The sequence below is a fragment of the Microtus oregoni genome, unplaced genomic scaffold (assembly GCF_018167655.1).
Source record: "Microtus oregoni isolate MIOR12 unplaced genomic scaffold, Mior012 000012F_ref0000307, whole genome shotgun sequence".
Classification (NCBI taxonomy): Eukaryota; Metazoa; Chordata; class Mammalia; order Rodentia; family Cricetidae; genus Microtus; species Microtus oregoni.
Genome location: NW_024543071.1, coordinates 36,490,896 through 36,510,602, shown reverse-complemented (window position 1 = coordinate 36,510,602; position 19,707 = coordinate 36,490,896). Strand labels below are relative to the sequence as shown.

Sequence of the window (19,707 nt, the reverse complement as noted above, 5' to 3'; positions counted from 1 at the left end):
CAAGTGCTGGTATTACAGACAACTGCCACCATGCCCAGCACACAAAAACTGTAACTTAAGAGTACAGATATCACACTGATTTTATTAAAACAAAACATATTTTGATGTGTTCTATAATTAACTTTAGAATCAAACTTCTCAATTAGCTTTTAAAAAAACTCCTCAAGTTAGTTTTATAAATTTTTGTTGAACTCTTACTCCTTTGTACCCATCAAACCCATACTTGCTTTGTGCTGAGAGCATAAAACAAAACCTTCCAGGATCTGACAACTACAATCTTAGTCTTTTTCTATGCTTAGTGGACATTTCCTCATCTATGAAGGTTGATACATTTAAGATTTTAAAAAGTACACAAGTACTATTTAAAAATACATTTGTAACTATTTTGGTATTAGTTTGGGTAGGAACACAGAAAAGGCTTCAATGTCAGATAGAACTTAGGAACAGGGGACAGAATAAATGGTGGAGTGTGAACTGAAAGGCAGCATTGCTTAGTTGGACTCTGACATATCAGCATAAAATCAAAACCAACTATCAGCCCTGAAGATTCAATATCTGATGTGCCCTAATCAAACACCAGGACATCTAGGAAAACACTTTGATTTTGCCTTTGTCTTTCTAACTATCACCTTATTTACTGTTTGTCAAGTAGAAATTACTGGCTTCCATGAATATTTCATACTGCCAACTACCTCTCAAAATAGTCAAGGGCGAAAGGATCTTCTTTAATAGTAAAAATGAAAGTTATGTTGTAATGTTAGGAAAATTCCCATATTTTAAGAATTTTAATAATAAGCAAAGACTGCTGACTAAATCCGAGGAAGTAAGTTAAGCAAAATTACTTTATGTATATGATAATCAGTGAAGAATGGGGGAAAGTGTATTTTTAAATAACACTTCATGTTTTTCACGGCCTGTTACTATGCCTAGAGTAGGATATCTTAAAAATACCGTGTTACGGCAACTGCAACATTATATATTTTTATACTTACTGTCTGAAATTCTTGGGGAACGGCTTGGTCTGCACTCAGGTTACATACTTGCCTAGCTCTCTTCATAAGTTCCTTGCATTTCTGTAACAATCTCTGTCTATTTTCATCCAATTCAATGAATTGTTGCTGTTAAAAAAAATAAATATTTCAAAATGTTACTACTAAATCAGAAGCTTGTTGTATAAACAACCTTGCATCCAATAAATTGCTGAATTCTGATTATGATAACCACATTAACTGAACCATGACTTTTTTTTTATCATAAAGGTACATTAGCCTTTTATTATAAAGGTCAAATTTTAAATTAAACTTTAAAATATTATTATACATAGACTTCACATAAGAAAATACAGCATTTCAAATGTAAACTTTTAAATCACTTTCCAAGTATATTTTATCTATCATTTATTCATGGCCTTATTAATTTCCTCACCAAATAATTAGCAAGATCTGTGAGAAGCCCACATTACAATCTGTATTAAGTACTGCAAGGTGAATATGGACAGAGACCCACAGAACCAACACCACAACAGAAACAGGCACTATCCACTGAGTGATTGTGTGTCAGGCCCTTACATAGGTGCTTTTCATCTAACTTTTCTTTCCTTTCCCTGAGTTTTCATTTTTCTTTTTCCATTTTGGGGAGGTGGGGCTACTGAAGTCCCATTTAGACCAGGCTGGCTTCAAACTTTGCCAAGACTGGTCTTGAATTCCTAAACCTATTTTCCAAGCAAGGCGATTGCAGTTACATAGCTCCATGCCTAGACATTATATCTTTTATTTTCTGCAATACTATACTGTAAAAGGAGGCTGGAGAGATGACTTACAACTTCCTGTAACTCCAGCTCTAGGGATCCTCTAGACTTCATGTGCACATACCCCAACTCCTATATACATATATGAAGAAACATAAAATTATCAATTGTAGCATTTGGGAGAGCAAGCCCTGCACCTCGCCTGGGCAGCACAATAAAGCCAACCCTATTGGTGGAGGTGTGGGTGAGCCAGCCCTAAATCTGTTGAGTGTGGGAGAGCTGTCCCCATTACTCGTCTGTCCTGTAGCTGTGTGGGCATGGAGGAGACATCCCACAAGTCACCCCTCGCCCCTCACGGCCTGTGCTAGACAAGGAAGGTGACCCTCCCCATTACCAGCAGCAGCACTGAGGAAAGAGGGCTCTGCACCTTGCATGGGCAACACAATAGAGCTGGCTCTGAAGGTGTGAGTGTGGGAGAGCCAACCCTGAGGATGTAAAAGCATGAGAACAGGCCCCATCCCTTAGCAAGGTGTGAACTAGCAAGGGCAACACTGGACAGCTCACCCAAGAGGCAAAGATGGGAAAGTGTAGTGGTATTTCATTTGTATTTTAATAAACAAAGCTTGATTGAAGATGCGAGAGTAAAACAGGCCCACTGGTCAGCCTTACAGACCAGGGAGTGGTGACACACACCTTTAATCCCAGTAGCCACACTAGTTTGCTATAGAAACCAGGCGGTAGTGGTACATGCTTTTAATCCCAGCCATAGAGAGGAATAAAAGATGGGAAGAGACAGCTCTCAGACACAGTCTCAGTCTCATTCTGAGGATTCCTGGAGGCAGGATCACCGTTTTGGACTGAGGTAGAGGTAGCTGCCAGTGGCTGACTGTTTTAATTTTCTGACCTTCAGGTTGAACCCCAATATCTGTCTATGGGTTTTTATTAGATGTGGTAAAGGAGCGTTTGTGGGCTGACCAACCCTGCAACTACCCAGGCCCTGAATCAGGGTTATGAGTTGGCCCACTGTAACATCCACCTAATCTATGATCTGCTGGAGCATGTGAAGGGGCGGGTCCTGCAGACCCAAAGCTGCAACAACAGGATATCCAATCTCATTGCAACAACAGGATATCCAAAAGTTCTAGTGAGGGTCAGTGTCAATAATACAGCTGAAACTAGAGGCCTCAAACCAGACAATGGCTCTTTGCAATGAACACTTGAATACAGAGATATATGGACGGAGGAGTTTGCTGTGTGGCTCACTGCATTGCTTACAGCTTCCATGACAAGATTTTTCTTTCTCTCCTAAATTTTATTTTATGGGGGAGGAGGGAGGTGCAGCAGCAGAGGGCAGATACGAAGGGATGGGGAATGAATGGAATCGAGATGCATGATGTGAAAGACACAGAGAATAAACAGAAAGAAGGTTGGAAAAAAAGGTATTAAAATAGAAGGGAAATTATACAAAAAAAGCACTCTATTATTAAGGTAGTTGCAGGGTTGGTCAGCTCACAAACACTCCTGTACCACATCTAATAAAAACCCATAGACAGATATTGGGGTTCAACCTGAAGGTCAGAATAATAGTTTTTAGATTAAAAATCAAAATTTAAAAAAAGAAAAGATAATGAATTGCCCTGAGCATCACTACATGATTACCACAATCAACCTTTTGTTTACTCCCATAATATTTGTGTTATTATATAATAGAAATTATAACAGATCTATTTTGTTAGTTTAGTTATTTTTCTTATGTATTTTCTAGGTACATTAAAATTCCTTATAAACAACAAAAATAAAAAGGGTAGCACTAACGAAAAGAAAGATAAAGTCATTTTTTAAAAGACTTAAAAACTATAGGCAACAGAGTCAATTTGGGAACAGAAGAGGTGGCCCTCTTCCAAGGAAGAATACTCAAATTGGTTCTCCAGTGCCAAATGGTCAGCCCAAAAAACATACATACAAGCAACAATATGTGGATTCAATAGGTTATATTTGGAAATACATATGTACACAAAAATACATATATACCTACAGTAACAACCGATGAAAATGAGAGGCCATGAATCTGAAGGAGAGTGGGGAAAGTATCCAGAAGCATGCAGAGGGAGGAAGGGGGCAATATTGTAATTATAATCTCAAAAACAAACAAGCAAACAAAATAAATAATTTTAAAAACCAAAAGAGAGAAAAAAGGAACCTGCTACTCTGGAGTCAGGGTTTCATATAGTCCTGGCTCACCTCAAACTTACTATTTTAGCCAAGGCTAGTGTTGAACTCCTCATTTTTCTGCTTCCACCTCACAAGGGCTCATAAGTATGGACAGTATACAAGCAAGAAATGGAATGTAGAAAGGTCAGAATGGCTGAACTGTGCCAACTGCACAGTTTAATGGGGGAAAAACAAGGCGTACAAGAGTCAGACTTTCAAGTTTCATGTGTGACGAGGAGGGCACCTAATCTATGTAATGCCACTTCTAGGTCAAGTATTATTAGAACCACCGTTCCAAAGATTAGTCAATTCAATACTCATTACAATCCTAAGAAATATGTTAAATTTTAGATGTGGTTAGGAGGCACTGAGAACGTGCCCAAGGCTATAGAACTAGGAATGAGGTTTCTAATAAAGAAAATGTATTTATCTCATTTTGTACTAAATTCCAAACACACACACACACACACACACACACACACACAAAGTAGGGGGTTGTGCCCTAGTCATATCAATTCTATTGTGTTAATAGTCTCGGAGGGACCTGGAGAGCTCTAACATTAAAAGGTCTTTGCATTTTGACAACAAACAAACAAAAAAGATAATACTACAAAAAGTAAAAGGTTATATATAGGACTGAACTGAAATAAAAGCAAGCCTTTATCTAACTACTTACTACCATAGTTCCCTTGAATAAATTCCTTCAGCTGAGAGAAATGAAAAAATTACAGATTCCCAGTTGCCCTACTTTACTCTCTAAGGGTCACTGTACTTAAACAATGTAAAACAAGGGACAGCTGGGTAGAATTCAACACTCCTAATGACTTCTATTCCTGTTTGCTGTTCCTCTGGACTTTGCTAAAATGAAATATTAGGATACTGTAGTAATGAAGTATCACTGAGGTAACTACTTGAAGCTCTACACTGAGAAGGGCCAAAACTCATTTAATAGTTTCCTTCTGTGGGGTGGCATTTGCCCAAAAAAATTTTTTATCTGAGAAAAGCCTTTCTACACATATTTGTTTGGGACCCTACCTTGTGACAAAGCCTCTGCTTCTTTTCTTTTCATTTTTACAACATGCTTTCACTGTCACTATTTTGAACTTAGACACTTGACAAGGAAGCACATAGTTAAGCACATGTACACAAATATATAAAGTACATATGCAAATGTGTTTTACAATACATCCTGGATATTCAAGGAAGCTGTTAACTAAGAATGCATTTAATAGAGAGATTATAAACATGAAAGTCAAGCTGAATTAGAATGATTTCATTTTTTTTTTTTTTGGTCTTCTGGGGAAAGACACTACACAAAAAATTTATTTAAGTAACTCCAAATATAAATTTTAAGTTTTTGGCTTTTTTTTTTTTTTCCTAAAGCTAACTTAAAATCTGAACATCCTCTTGTTTCCCCAAATCATGGAAATCGTGTGGCTAGCATTCTGTAGGACCAGTCCCTTAATGTGCTGCAGCAGGTCATAGATGGGATAGATGTTAGGGTGGGCCAACCCAAGGCCCAGGATGTAGGTTTCAGTGGTAGCTGAGCTGCTCAGTCTAGGCCACTGGGACAGTCCTCACTTAGGGGCAGAGCCAGCTCTCCTGTGACAACGGGGCCAGCTCTCCCACAACTGTGCTGAGTGGTGGTGGGGGCGGAGGCTCTCCCACAAGAAGCTGAGCCAGCCATGTCAGGGCCAATGAAGGGCAGGACCCGCTCAGCATGGCCCTCAGATTTTAACATGCATGGTTCCTATGTGTTGGAAGCTCCACACTGAGGGCCATCTGTCAGTGCCCCATGTTGGGGGCGACATTTGCTGGGGTCCAGCCTGGACAGGTTTGTACATTTCAGGGTAGGGGTGTGTGGAGTAGAAATGTTAGGCAGAAAAAACAGAGATATAAAAGAAACATACAGAGACATAGAATAGTGTCAGGAGGGCAACCCAGTGAATATTGAATCTGTCCATGCTTATTCCTCATAATCTTTAAATACCTGAATCCAAAAATGTGAAAGGTAAGACTTCTTTACCATGATACAAACAAGAAACAAAGTAATTACCATTTTAATACCCCAAACACCAAGTAACCATACTCTAGTTCCTATTAGTAGCCATACCTTAGATCAAACCTCTTGTCAGTAACCTTGAAGGAGCAAGAATAGGCCTGAACTCTCTGACCTTTAGTCAAGGTGGACCAGATCCACTTCTGTGGGTTCTGACACCTATGGTCCCCTGTGGTAATACAGGGTATGAACATTAACACAGACTCAAGTTCCAGCAGGCCTATGGATCCAGATACGGCCCTTGGCAGCAGCTTGGGCCTAGATATTATCATGGCCCCAGTGGCAGCACAGGTCACCCAGATCTGTATGGTCTCAGTGGCAGCATGGCCCTTGGACAACAACATGGTCTTAGGTGGCTGGCCAGACCCTGCACAGTCCTTAGAGAAGTTTCAGTAAGGGTCCAGTGATGGTTATGCCAGGGCTAGAGGCCTTGAACCAGACCAATAACTCATTGCAATAAACATCTGCGGAAGGAGCTGATTGAACAAAAAGGTATACTGTGTGTCACACCACAGTTCCCAAAGCCTCTCAGTTGTTGGAGTGGGGGTTCTAGGAGATCATTAAAACAACATAGGTAACTGTCATTGTCTTTGGCTGCCTCCCAGAACTTAAGGTAAGACACTATTAAGAAATCGCACACTTCAGACACAAGAAATACGGAAATCTCCTCTCTGAAGATTAGCTTTTATAGTATGAGAAGGTGCTATGCATGCTACTAAGAAAGAAAAGTTCTTAAAAGTTCTAGCCAGCTGTCAACTGTGTAAAGCACACACAGGGATCAGATGGTCAAAATATCCCCAATGGTATGATAATGGTATTTTAATGACAACAGTCATCTGATAGGACTTCAGGCCTGCTCAATATGAGGGAACACATGGCCGGTACTGTTAACCTAGTCAGCCATCCACAGCTGGAGAGGTTATAGACAAAAGAGGAAAAACTACTGCTGTCATTTTCTTAAGCCAAATATAATTTCAAACTATATTCTAGCGTAGCTCTTATCCTTCATCAAAGATTCTTCTACAGTAGGTAGAGACTACCATTTCAATTTGTTAAAATGTAAAGAATAAGTGAATCAAGGGTACAGAGACTCAATTAGTACATCTATAATACAACCTCCTACACACACCCACACACCTAAGGCTCAAGGAATATCATGGAAGGTAAGTGGAAGTATTTTTAGAGACAGAGAACTGGGATACCCACTACAAAATACTAGATATGAAAAGGATGTTATAGCCATGAAATCTCCAAAACATGGCTGTCTATAGAACACCTGCACAATGACCATATCATTAGGTATACCAAAGGGAATGGGAAAAATGCACAAGGTCTTAGACCTAGATGAAGAACTATAGGCAATCAATGGCTGCTGAAAAACAAGACCTCTTACAGGTTGTCCAATCTCAAGTGATCAGCCCTAAATGTAGACATGAGCATCATAAAATGGACTCAGTAGGTTATATGTACACATACATAAGCATATGTGTATATGTATGTATGTATATAACCATTATAATTATAAAAAAAGTCATGACATTGAGAAGGAATGGGGAAATACTAATGGAATTGGATGGGGAGCAAAACTGATATAAATATTGTGCATTTATGTGCACAATTTTCAAAAAATTTATGAAAAAATAACAAAAGATATGGGGAAGCAAGGAAGTGGCCAACGACAATATAAGCTTCATGGTAGTAAGTAAGAAAGGAGACCCTGATCACTGCTGAACATAATTCTTGTTGATCTTTGTTGGTAGAACAAAAAAAAAAGGAATATATATTTATATTAGAGCTATAAAATAAGTTAATCAAAGACTTTATTTGGATTCCTGCTTCAACTCCAGCCTTAAGTAGTTAACTGAGTATAGAAAATAATGTTTCTGTTAAGACACAAAACAATTCCAAAATTTACAAAACATTTTCAATTAATAGCTCAGCAAAAAAAAATAAAGTATATATCTTAAAGAAATGGTTATTATTTTTTCTCTGAAATTCTTTCTACAGAAAGTTGAACTGTCATGAGAGCTGTACAGAAACACCTTGACAAATATTAAACAAGGAAAAGCTTTTCCTGGAAGGCCCTCTTGTGGAAGAAAGAATTATTCACTGACCTTCTTGTTCTACTAAACAGTTCATTAAATAAAATAAGATTTAAACAAAATAAAAACTACTTCCTATATAAACAGAATTAAATTTAAGCTCTAGTAAAACACTGGCTAAAAATCAACATATTTAATTTTCTCAGTGAAGGGATTATGACTGTCCCTATACTCCCAGCTCTAATCCAACTGATTGCTAATCATGTCATAGATACTTTACAAAACACATAATTGAAAATATGAAAATCATTAAATATTTTTCTTAAATGTTAACTTGAAATTTTTATAACAAGCCGGAGACTTAAAATTCGTAGCCCTAAACTGACTGTTTACTACATAAGCTTATAAGTTTCAACATATCTATGTTTAAATAATACAATCTGGTAATACAGTTGACGCACCCCATCTGAAAATCCAAGTTCCAGATCAGAAATACTGTCATGATGGTAAAGTCGAAAGTTCCTCACTTCAGCCACGGTAAGACAAAGTCAAATCACAGTTGCAGCAGAGGAATCAACTTTATGTGTATGATGTGTACAAAAAACACAATGTGATTGGGTTTTGCCTTGGAACCCATCCCTAAGGCATTTCATTATGTATAATACAATCTCCAAAATCTGAATCTGAAATGGGAAATGCTTCTGAAAACAAACATTGTCAGGTGAGGGAGACATAAAACTGTAACGGTATTTATTGAGTGGTCTACCTGTCTCTGCTCTCTCAGACATGTTGCTGTACTTGGTATTTTACATGGGTTCTAAACTCAGTGCTCACTCTTGTTCTCCACCCACTGAGCCACTCATACAACCCATTTCTTGCCAAGGTTAATGATGCACTCTGTTGATCCCAGCTGGCAAAAGGCAGAGGCTGGTGATCTCTTTAAATCTGAGGTCAGCCTGGTCTACACATTGTCAGGAGCCATTTTCCAGGGATGATGGCGGGGACCATTGTACTGGGGATGTTTGCGGAGAGCCCCACACCCCAACTGTATTGAGAACTGTTTGTTCACAGAGCCCACCCCACACCCAACTATCTTGAGAGCTATCTGTTAGCGGAACCTGCCCCACATTCCAACTATCTAGAGAACTGTTTGTGGTTGGAATCACAAAAGGAACGATTCCGCTTGAGAGAACACTAGGTGTGTCGACTTGTGACCTCGTGACCCACTTGTGAGCGCACTGCGGGAGGGGGGGGGCGCCTATATAAGCCACAACCATTATGCTAATAAACGGAGGCCTTGACAACAGATCTTGCTTGGCCTCGTTCCTCTTTCCCCGCCCACGTCTTTTCAGATAGCGCCTCTTCGGGACCCTGGAATAACTTACCCACCAGGCGGGTTACAACCCTGGAATAACTGACCCACCCGGTGGGTTTACAGTACACATGAGACCCTGTCACAAAAAAAGAAAGTAAACTGGAGGTTCTGTATTAGAGGTAATACTGCCCCCTATGTGTATGTGGCAATGTCTTTAGAAATTTTTGATTGTCATTACTGGTGAGAGGGAAGGAAGGAGGGAGGGTAAGTTACTATTCATTACTTTTAGGTAGAGCTGTCAGTAGTGCTGCTAATGCACAGGATAGTAAGTCTCTTACAGAAATCATTATCTGCTCCAAACGCCAATGTTCTGAGATCACAATACCCTGCTCTAGATAGAGGCTTATACAGACAGAAATTTGATTTTTCCCAGTGTCATTTCGTAAGTGGTCATCAGGACACACATCTCTAATATAATTTCTTCTTCATTCATTAGGTAGAGTATGTCCATAAAGAAGATCCCATTTATTTCTACATACTTAATATATTCCACATATGAAACGAACAATGATGGGGCTAGAGAGATGATTCAGCAGTTAAGAGCATACACTGTTCTTACAGAAGATCACAATTCTGTAACTCTAGCTCTTTGGGGAGCTAACACCCTTTTGTGGCCTCTGCAGGCACCTGCACAAAAGTTGCAGAGACACTCAGAAATGCATGCACACACACAAATAATTAAATCCCTTTAAATACAGCAATTGGAAGGCAGAAGTGAATCTCTATGACTTCGAGGCCAGCCTGGTCTATATACTGAGTTTCAGGCTAGCTTAAAAAAAAAAAAAAAAAAAAAGCGAGACCTTCTTTCATTCCACTCTGAACCCCTACAAAAAGTAGGATGAATGCTCAATTTTCTACAATTTTTCAAAATAATGAATTGGTTTTTCTAAATATCCTCTAACCTAGTAAGATTTTTAGAAATCATTCTAAATGTTGATTTAGACATTCCTAATATATTCAACTTAGTGTGACATCATTCACGGCCAGTTAAGAGTCTTCATTCAGGTTCACAAAGTCATCTGGGATTGTTTGTTTTGCATTCATGCCTGACAAAATCATCAAGGTATACCTAAGATTATTTACACATAGATTTCTTTTTCTAGACTTAGAATCAGTGAGCCATTTTAGTACAAAACAGTACTTAGAGGCTATGCAGATGGAATGAGGAAATGTTTTATTTTCTTTTGGGGGAGAGAGGTTCTTTCTGAAACAAGAGTTCACGAATGTAGTGCACGATGTCCTAGGACAAACTTATCCTTTTGACCTAGCCTCCAGAGTGCAGGCATTAAAGTCATGTACCACCATGCTGGGCTTGTCCACCACCCCTCCCAGTCCCATGAAATGCATTGTGAAGTTATTCTGGTTATTTCCAAATCAAAGCCTTCAAAGCTCTTACTATTTATCATCCTTACTTTACACTGAAGCTGTTTTCTTTCAGGCTAAAAATCCTAATTTATCCTAATAAATTTATCCTAATAAAATAGATTTATTTATAAAAATAGATTTATCCTAATAAATCCTAATCATTTATTTCTTCACTTTTACCAGAAGAACATCGCAGATATTAGCGGCTTAATTACTGAAAACAGGTTAAGATGCTTTTCGAAATTCTTTGTGTGTTTAGAATCAAATTTCTTGGGAATGATTTTTCTCTATGAGGTTATGCCACTAACTCAAAAGTTAGATGTATTTGTTTCATTTTGCTTTTGTTTGTCTTGAAGAAAAATTAATTTTTGGATTATTTCAAAGGAGAAAAAAACACTAACAACTAAAATGAATATAGATTAAGCTCATTTCATACCCCATGGATAACAAGGAAAGAGGAAAGATGCTGGCCTGTCCCCATGGGGCTTCACCATACACCCCTGACCATTTCCCAAAAAGCGGAAACACTATATGCATCCCCTCTTTTCCTTTTAGTAACATGTAAAATGACAGTAACTTCCTAATAAGATAAAGAGATAAGACAATTTACGTAAGATTTCAAGTTTAAGTGTTCTAGTTAATGATTGTTAGTAAATCTACAGAGCTGTATAAACATTATAAATCCAATGTTATATTTTTATCACTTTAAAAAGGTAACTGTAGCCATGACTCTTCTATTTTTACTCTTTCTGAAACATTTTTTCTTTTATATGTATGTTAGATGTTAGAATTTACTTTAAAAATCTTGGTAGAGAAATCATAGACATTTAAATTTAATAAGCTGATTTCCATTGGGCTATTTGAGATGGGGGCTCATTTTGCCTATGCTGATCTCACCTCTTAAACTCAAATGATCCTGATGCCTCAACCTCCCAAGGTCCTGAGATTAAAGCCATGTATCCACTTGGCCTTAATTCCACCTGCATTTTCAACAGTAATTTTTTTTAGCCCAAGTATTCGTACACAAAATATCTACTCTTGAGTTGTACAGCCCTTGCTCTACACACCTCTTCTTTTAAATCACTCGCTTTGTGCAAATACTTTATATGATATTTATACCTGCTTAGTCTTTTGGGGAAAAGGTTATTTATTGGCTCCTCAGAATGAATAATACTGAAACACTCCTTTTTCCCTGTTCTAAAGCACCAACTGTTATAATACTGTTATCTAAAACAACAAACAGCAAATATATGCCATTTTATTTATATCTTTCCTTTTCAGAGAATTTAGTTATATAACCACACCATTAGTATGTGTAATTGTCCCTTTAAGACATAGCTCTTACTCTTTCCAGTAAGTTCTTCAAAGGAATTTAAGATTTTAAATCTAGACAATGCCAGCATTATTAGACTGTTCCCTAGTCTGTAACAGTCTTTCTCAGTTTCAGCTCTTTTCATACTGGACTGCTGAACTTTCCATGGTTAATGGAGCCTCATTTCTTTAGAGAAGAGTATCTGCTGGTAGTTTGATTTTGGGGTTCTTGCTAATATCAGGCTAGTTTTAATGTTCCTACTGATTTGTGTTGCTCATTGTATTCTGGAGTTCTCAGGTAGAAATGAAGAATGTGATTAGCCTTTGAAAATAAATTCCAAGAGATTATTTTTTATTCAAGAATTTCTTGGATCACACCTGAGTGTATTTTAAGGGGGTTAACTCACAATGTTAGTGGACATTGCCAGAAAGACTAATCTTATGGTTAGAGAGCTTTGAACCATAGGACTTCAGCACTTATATGACTTTCCAAACTTAGGATAGGAGGTCTGGAGACCGAGTGCAACCACATGGCTAATGATGTAATAGAAACTCAATAGAAACCCTGCAGTGTGGTGCTGCTTCCTGGCTGGTAAGCACAAGAGAGTGACACACCACAACTCTTCATGAAGAATGCTCTTGGATGTTGCGCTGTATGTCTCTTTATGATAAACCTCAGTGCTGTTCAGAGTTCTGTGCTCTTAGTAAATTACCAACCATGAAGAGGCCATGGAAAACCAGGGTATTGTAGCAGATGGTCAGAAGTAAGATAGTCTAGGATCCTTAAACTTACAGTCAGTGAATTAAGAAAGAATGGTCTACTGGGGGGTATTCCTTATAAACTGTCCAATTTGGTGCCAACTATATGTGGTTGGCATCAGAACAAGACTGTAGGACATCGAAAGGGGTTCCTTACAGTTTAGTGCTGTAACTGCACAAGCCGTCTGTAAATATTTAGAATACTAGGTGTTCTATTTTTGAGAAAGGAATTTGGAGATTAAAAAACTAAGTAATAACAAAAACAAAAATGAAAAATAACTGTCATCACCACCTTGATGCTACATCTTTAGAATGAAGTTTGTCTATTATTCCCTATCACTTTCGCCTGAATAACTTTATCATTCCACTGCTAAGTATTAAGGCTAGACTGTCGTGATTATTCATAAACTCTTACATACTTCAAGTATTGCTTCTTTATAGCAAAATGTATTTTATTATATTATTATTATGCCTGAGAGGGTAGATGTGTACACACTGAGTCTGTGGAGTCAGCTCTCTCCTACCTTTCCCTGGGTTTTGGAGACTAAACTTTGGTCACTGCCATTATGAGGCAAACATTTTTAACCAATGAGCTAGCTTGCTGGCCTCTAACATAACAATTGCACATTGCAAATGATAGTATGTGATGGGTACTTTCAAACTGGTTTGAGGATGGACTCCAAAAAATAAAAAAATTAAAAAAAAGACAAAAATAGATTACCTCTATGAGACGCAGCTGTGAAGATGATGACATGTAATCTGCTTCTAATTTGTTCTTCTCAGAGATCACTGTAGTATTCTGAAGAATCAAATCGACTTTTTGTATGTGCAAAGAAGTGCAAATCTACAAGCAAACAACCCAAGAATTTTGTTTTTATGTTGCCTAAGTTTTACAACTATGAAAAAGCCAGTTTTTTCAAAACAAAATATGAATCATGAAAAATTAACATCTTTCTACTGTGATCAAATAGTTCATATAAAGCTACTTTTAAAAAGTAATTTCCTATATATTTAAGTCATCTGGAAGAAAATAATTTAGCCTAATGATGTAATAGAAACTTTTAAAATTCAGTGTAAGCATTAAAACCTAAACAAGCTGAAACTAATCATAAAAATCTCTTGCTTATTATTATTACTAAAACAGAAAAACACTGAAGAGATTATGCCTCATAATACTAAACTTACTAAATTTTAGTATCCAGATGTCAAAAATTAAGAAAATACCTTACCTTTACTAGGCCTGTTAATTCAGTAACAAGTTTTGCTTTCTGAACGTTTATTTCTTTAATTTTGGTACTCGCTTTTCGTTCTTCTTCTTCCAGATTGCAAGTATCCTGTTCCATCAGTCTTATACTGTATGACAGACACACATAAGGAAGGAGAGATCAGAGCTAACCACAGGATGAAGCCCAAAGCCTTACGTCCCCTGAAGTTCTTTGGGTTACAATGATAACCAGACACATAAACGCTAGCTCCTAGAATGCAATCACTCAGGATCAAAATATATTGTACAGCTATATGACCAGCACAGTCTAGTGTCAGTAATAATGCTGATGCAGAATATGGAGTGAGAAAGGGCACTTGAATTTCCCCTTTGTTAGTCATCAATAAGTAGAACTCGACAAGTTACACCGTGGAGGTTAAGCTTTTCCATCTGTAAACTGAAGATGATAAAATTTCCTCTCACTGAACTTTGGAGAAAAAAAACAAACAATATAGCATAATATCTAGCCCAGAATTTATTTTTAATATAAGTTGTTACTATAGTGTTCATGAAACACAATCCTTAAGCAGGTAGAGCTACTCCATAGGAAAAACAGAAGAAAAACCAAAAACAGAAGAAAACCAACACAGGGTTGGGAATGTAGCTCAGGTGGTGAAGTACTTGCTTAACAAGCATGAAGATTTGGACTCAATCCCCTCCCCTCCCCCAGCAGCATCAATCAGGAGTGGTGGTGAGGCAGAGGCAGGAAAATCAGAAGTTTACGGTCACTCTCAGCTACACAGCAAGTGCGAGGCCAGCCTGAACTACGTGAGGCTAAGCCCTGCCCCCATACAAGAGTCCTAAAATTATCTTTAAAATAATTTTAAAATTTAAGAAACAAATGTTTGAGCCAGGTAGTAGTGGTACACACCTTTAATCCCAGCACTCAGAAGGCAAGAGGCAGGTGGATTTCTGTGAGTTCAAGGCCAGCCTGGTCTGCCACAGCTAGTTCCAGAACAGGCTCTAAAAACTACAGAGAAACCCTGTCTTGCAAGCCACAACCCCAAAGAACTTAGACAACAATGAGGATACTAAGAGAGACTTACATAGATCTAATCTACATGGGAAGTAGAAAAAGACAAGATCTCCTGGGTAAATTGTGAGCATGGGGACCTTGGGGGAGGTTTGAAAGGGAGAGGGGAGAGGTAAGGAGGGGAGCAGAGAAAAATGTAGAGCTCAATAAAAATCAATAAAAAAAAGAAAAACCAAAAAAAGGGGAAAAAAACGAAAAAGAAAAAAGAAAAAAAGAAACAAAGGTTTGAAAAGTTAAGTAAGTCACCGAAGACTATAGCTATGAAGCAGCAGGCTACGATTAACACCAACTTGGAGTCCACGGTCTTCCACTAAACCATGGTGACTCCAAGGCTAACGAGAGAAAGGACAGAAGTAGTAATAAACAAGAACCATTAAGTACAGTGGATGGGGTACAAGGCAAGCAGCTAGAGAGGAAAACAAGTTTCTGAATAATTATGAAAACCAGTCCTAGGAAGCACAAGGTGGAGACGAGCAAAATTTTCAAACAGTAAAAATAAAAAACAACTTTTGCAATAGTATTCCGGATGAACTGCACAGAGTCCAACCATCACCCCAAAACCACAAAGTGTATTAAAGACACAAATAAAACCACTGGGCTGGTAATGGGCAAAAAGTCTAGCTTTTTCAAAAGAAGAGAAAGTTTTAAGCAATAGGTCCAATAGTAAAGTTCAAGTGGAGTCACACAGTAAAGTCTAATGGTTTATCAACAATTAAACATAGTATTAAAGTGAAGGATTAAAGGTGATAAGGCCAAAAATTAAAAAAGAAAACCTAAAAAAGAAACTGTTTGCCTAGAAAAAGATTTAAAAAAACACACAAAAATTTTCCTTGCCTATTTTATTGTTTTCTTCTTTAAAGAAATATTTTTGACTTTCCCACTTCTTTTAATCTAAATTTATTTTCCGAGAAATCAGTAGACTCCCGCATTCACAGCATTTCCACGCTTCCTTACCCAACAGTCACACTTTTATCTTGGGGGAAACCAAAAGCTATTTAATTGTACTTAAGATTCACTCCATAGGAGGTATTTCATGCCTGGTAATACAAACCTAGCCAATTATCCATAGCTGGAGAATTCACAGGCCCTAGGAAAGAACCTTCAACTGCCATTTTCCTGTATCAATATAATTTCTAACTGTACTCTAAATTATACTCTTAGGCATTAAAGGGATCAAAGGTCTGGAAAGAACACTTTAGTCAGATTGACTTTTGTCCTATGCACCACGATTGTAACGTGAGCATTAATATTAAAACTTTAGAAATAACTATAAGCTGTTGACATCATAGGATTGAACCAGTAGGCTCTTGTGCTGTGTTTTGTTGAGCTCCCCTCGCAAAGCTACAAGATACCTTCCCAGCTTGGAGCTGATTTTCTGCTCCAGTTGTCTTTTTTTGGTTTTTCTTTCAAGAAGTTCCTTCTTTTTCAGTCTCAGCTCATTGTCTTTGAGCTCGAGATGCTTGTTCGTATCACGTAAGGTCACCAATCCTGATTCCACTGCTTCCAATTTTCTATTAATTTCCTGTGGAACAATCAAATTGTTAACAAAAACTTTTAAAGTTCCAAAGTATTAAAAATCCAGCCAATAATTTAATAACTATGCAGTGAACCAACCTTTAGCTGTTCTTCCAAGTGTCTTCTTTGTTCTAGATCCACAGTGACAGTGAGGAACTGGGCTACTTTCAGGGATGTGTTACTAGAAATAACTTTATTTGAATAGAAAGAAGTTTTTAACACATACTTTTCTTCTGCTGTATAAATTTGTTTTAATCGAGTTTCTTGTATTACCTATAATGTAAAGTAGGAATCATAAACATTCTAATAAAAACTATGATATATGCTTTAAAGGACTAAAAAATTAAGAACAAAAATTACTACATTTCAAATATCTATCTAATAATAAACATTGTTTGGCTTTAAAAAAAAGAATTAAGAACATAAACCAGGAGAATTCTAAAAGACCAATATACCAGAGTTAAAATAACACTATTAATCAATGTCTCTAAAATGTGGTTAATGTATCTTAGGTAAATGTTTTTGAAACATAAAGGAGGAGAATGAAGCAAATAGGTCTGTAATTAATTTTCAGTTCACATACAGTATCAAAACATAAATGAAGTAGTTTCAAAAACACACAAACAGCCCAAGCTGGGTGTGGTGGTGTATAACTGCAATCCTAGCATTTGGGAGTCTGAGAAAAAAGATAAAGGAATTCAAGATCAGACTCAGTTCCACAGTAATTCAAGGAGAGCCTGGGAACATGACATTCTGTCTCATAAAACAAAAACAACACAAAGAACAACAAACCCCTTACAAATAAAAAGAAAAGCCTGTTCTAAGAAAGATTTATTCTGTCCCTGTTTGCAAAAAACTTTAAAAATGTATTTGCTAAGAAAATAAGATCTTATGAAAAGTGGCTATTTGTTTACTGAAACGGTCTTAAATAAAAGCTTTAAGAAGGTGAATGTTTACCAGAATACTTATTTCCCTGTCTACCATTCTAAAGCACACTTGAAAGATAATCTAGAGTGTAAGATTTTTAAAGATTAAATAATCATTATATATATATATATATATATATATATATATATATATATATATATAAAGCAAGGTAGAATCAGCTAAGAGCATCCAGACATTCTAGGTTTTAACTTTATTCTGCTAAAAATAAAAGTATGTGCTAATTTGTTCTAAGTAATTCTGCATCACTTCTACTATAAAATATTAGCTAAACGTCACAGTTTTATGTCTTATTACAACTGTTAAATTCAAAGAGAGTTTTTAAATCTTTACTTTCTTACCCGTTCAATTCTTTCTCGAGTCCTTTCGGTTCCCACAGGAACTTCATGAATATGATACTGGCAGCAAAGATAACTCATCACAGGGTCAGGTGCATCAAATAGCTCTCGCAAATATGAAAAAAAGCCATACTGTCTGAAGAGAAAAGGAGAGATTTGACCTTTTTTTCTTAAAATATTATTTTAAAAATCTGACTACTAGGCTGTGGAGACGGCTCAGGAGATGACGTGTTGCTGTGGGATATTTGTACACCTATGGAATGCGTTGCTGTGACTGATGTGAGAAGAAGCTGAATGGCCAACAGCTAGGCAGGATAGTATAAGTGGGACTTCTGGGCAAAGAGAGAACTCTGGGAAGAAGAAAGGCAGATTCACTAGCAAGGAAAGATTCACAGAGAGGAAACTAGATGCACAAGATGGAAGAGAGGTAATGCCACGTGGCAGAACAAAGATTAATAGAAATGGGTCAACTTTAGTTATAAGAGATAGTGGGACAAGCATTAAGTCAAGGCTGAGCTTTCATAGTTAATAAGTCTTGGTGTTGTTATTTGTAGCTGCTGATCCCAATGGAAAAGCTTTCCACAAAATGCCTGCCTTGCAACAAAAAAGTCTGGGTGCAATGACCTGGAGTTCAAACCCCATGACCCATACAAAATCTCCAGGCAAGGTGGCATTGGCTTATTATACCCATGGAAAAATAAAGATAGTGGATCACTGGGGTCTCAAGCAAGACACCTGGTAAATTCCAGGACAGTATGAGACTTTGTCCTTTCTTTCCCCCAGACCACAAAAATGTCTGAGGATGGGAAAGCATGAGAAATGATAACTGAGGCTGTCTTCTACACACAGGCATACACACAAGTGCACTCACAGACATACAATCTGATTGCAGACAAGTAGTCAATAAGCAGTAAGTAAATTACAGTGTGATGGTTTGGATGATAATGGCCCCTATAGCCTCACGTTTGAATACTTGATTCCAGTTAGTAAAACTGTTTGGGAAGGATTAGGAAGATTGGTTGTATTGAAGGAGGAGGTGTCATTGGGGTGGGTTTTGAGGTTTCAAAATTCCACACAGGCCCAGTTTCTCTCTCTTTATCTTGTGTCAGTGGATCAGATCTAAGTTCTCAGTACTGCTGCAGTGCCAGGCCTGCCTGCTAGGTGTCATGCACCCCACCATGATGGTCATGGGTTCTATTAATCCTCTGAAACTGCAAGCAAGCCCTTAATTAAATTCTTTTATAAGTTGTCTTTGTCATGGTATCTCTTTATAGCAATAGAAAATAACTAAAGCTGGAGGTGGTGGCACATGTCTTTAATTTCAGCACCTAGTAGGCAGAAGGCAGGTGGATCTCTGTAAGTTCAAAGCCAGAATGGTCTACATAGTAAGTTCCAGAATAGACAGAGCTACACAGTGAGACCCTGTCCCAAAACCACACAAAACCCAAAATCAACCAACCAACCAAATAAGTAATAAAACAAAGAAAGTAAAGTAACTAAGACACACATTTTAACAAAAGCAGAGGAAAAGGCTTTTTACATTTTAATATCACTTGTGCTATTTTCTTCCTTGCTGCTAAGCCTTTTATGATTACAATCTATTCTTTTTGCAAACTATCTTTTTTCTGTTCCTATTCTTAATCTTTTTATATTAAGAATGTCTAGTTATATCCAGAGATCAGATATTTAGCTATTGTATAAAATTCTGTTTCTTTATATTTAGCCCTTATAGAAAGCCTGAAC

At 37.4% G+C, this 19,707-nt stretch overlaps 1 protein-coding gene across 4 annotated transcripts in view; it reads right to left on the bottom strand.

Moving 5' to 3' along the window:
- Nucleotides 1-19,707, bottom strand: part of Smc5 (structural maintenance of chromosomes 5) — a 74,461-nt gene that overhangs the window by 10,359 nt on the left and 44,395 nt on the right. For 3 of the 4 annotated variants that reach the window (XM_041661631.1, XM_041661632.1, XM_041661634.1), the window contains 6 exons: nucleotides 17,968-18,100; nucleotides 16,781-16,954; nucleotides 16,519-16,688; nucleotides 14,099-14,222; nucleotides 13,591-13,713; nucleotides 993-1,118 (listed from right to left, as the gene is read on the bottom strand). In XM_041661631.1, coding sequence (XP_041517565.1) covers nucleotides 993-1,118; nucleotides 13,591-13,713; nucleotides 14,099-14,222; nucleotides 16,519-16,688; nucleotides 16,781-16,954; nucleotides 17,968-18,100 — 850 coding nt within the window. The remainder of the gene's footprint in view (nucleotides 1-992; nucleotides 1,119-13,590; nucleotides 13,714-14,098; nucleotides 14,223-16,518; nucleotides 16,689-16,780; nucleotides 16,955-17,967; nucleotides 18,101-19,707) is intronic. The other variant, XM_041661633.1, reaches the window with a different exon arrangement.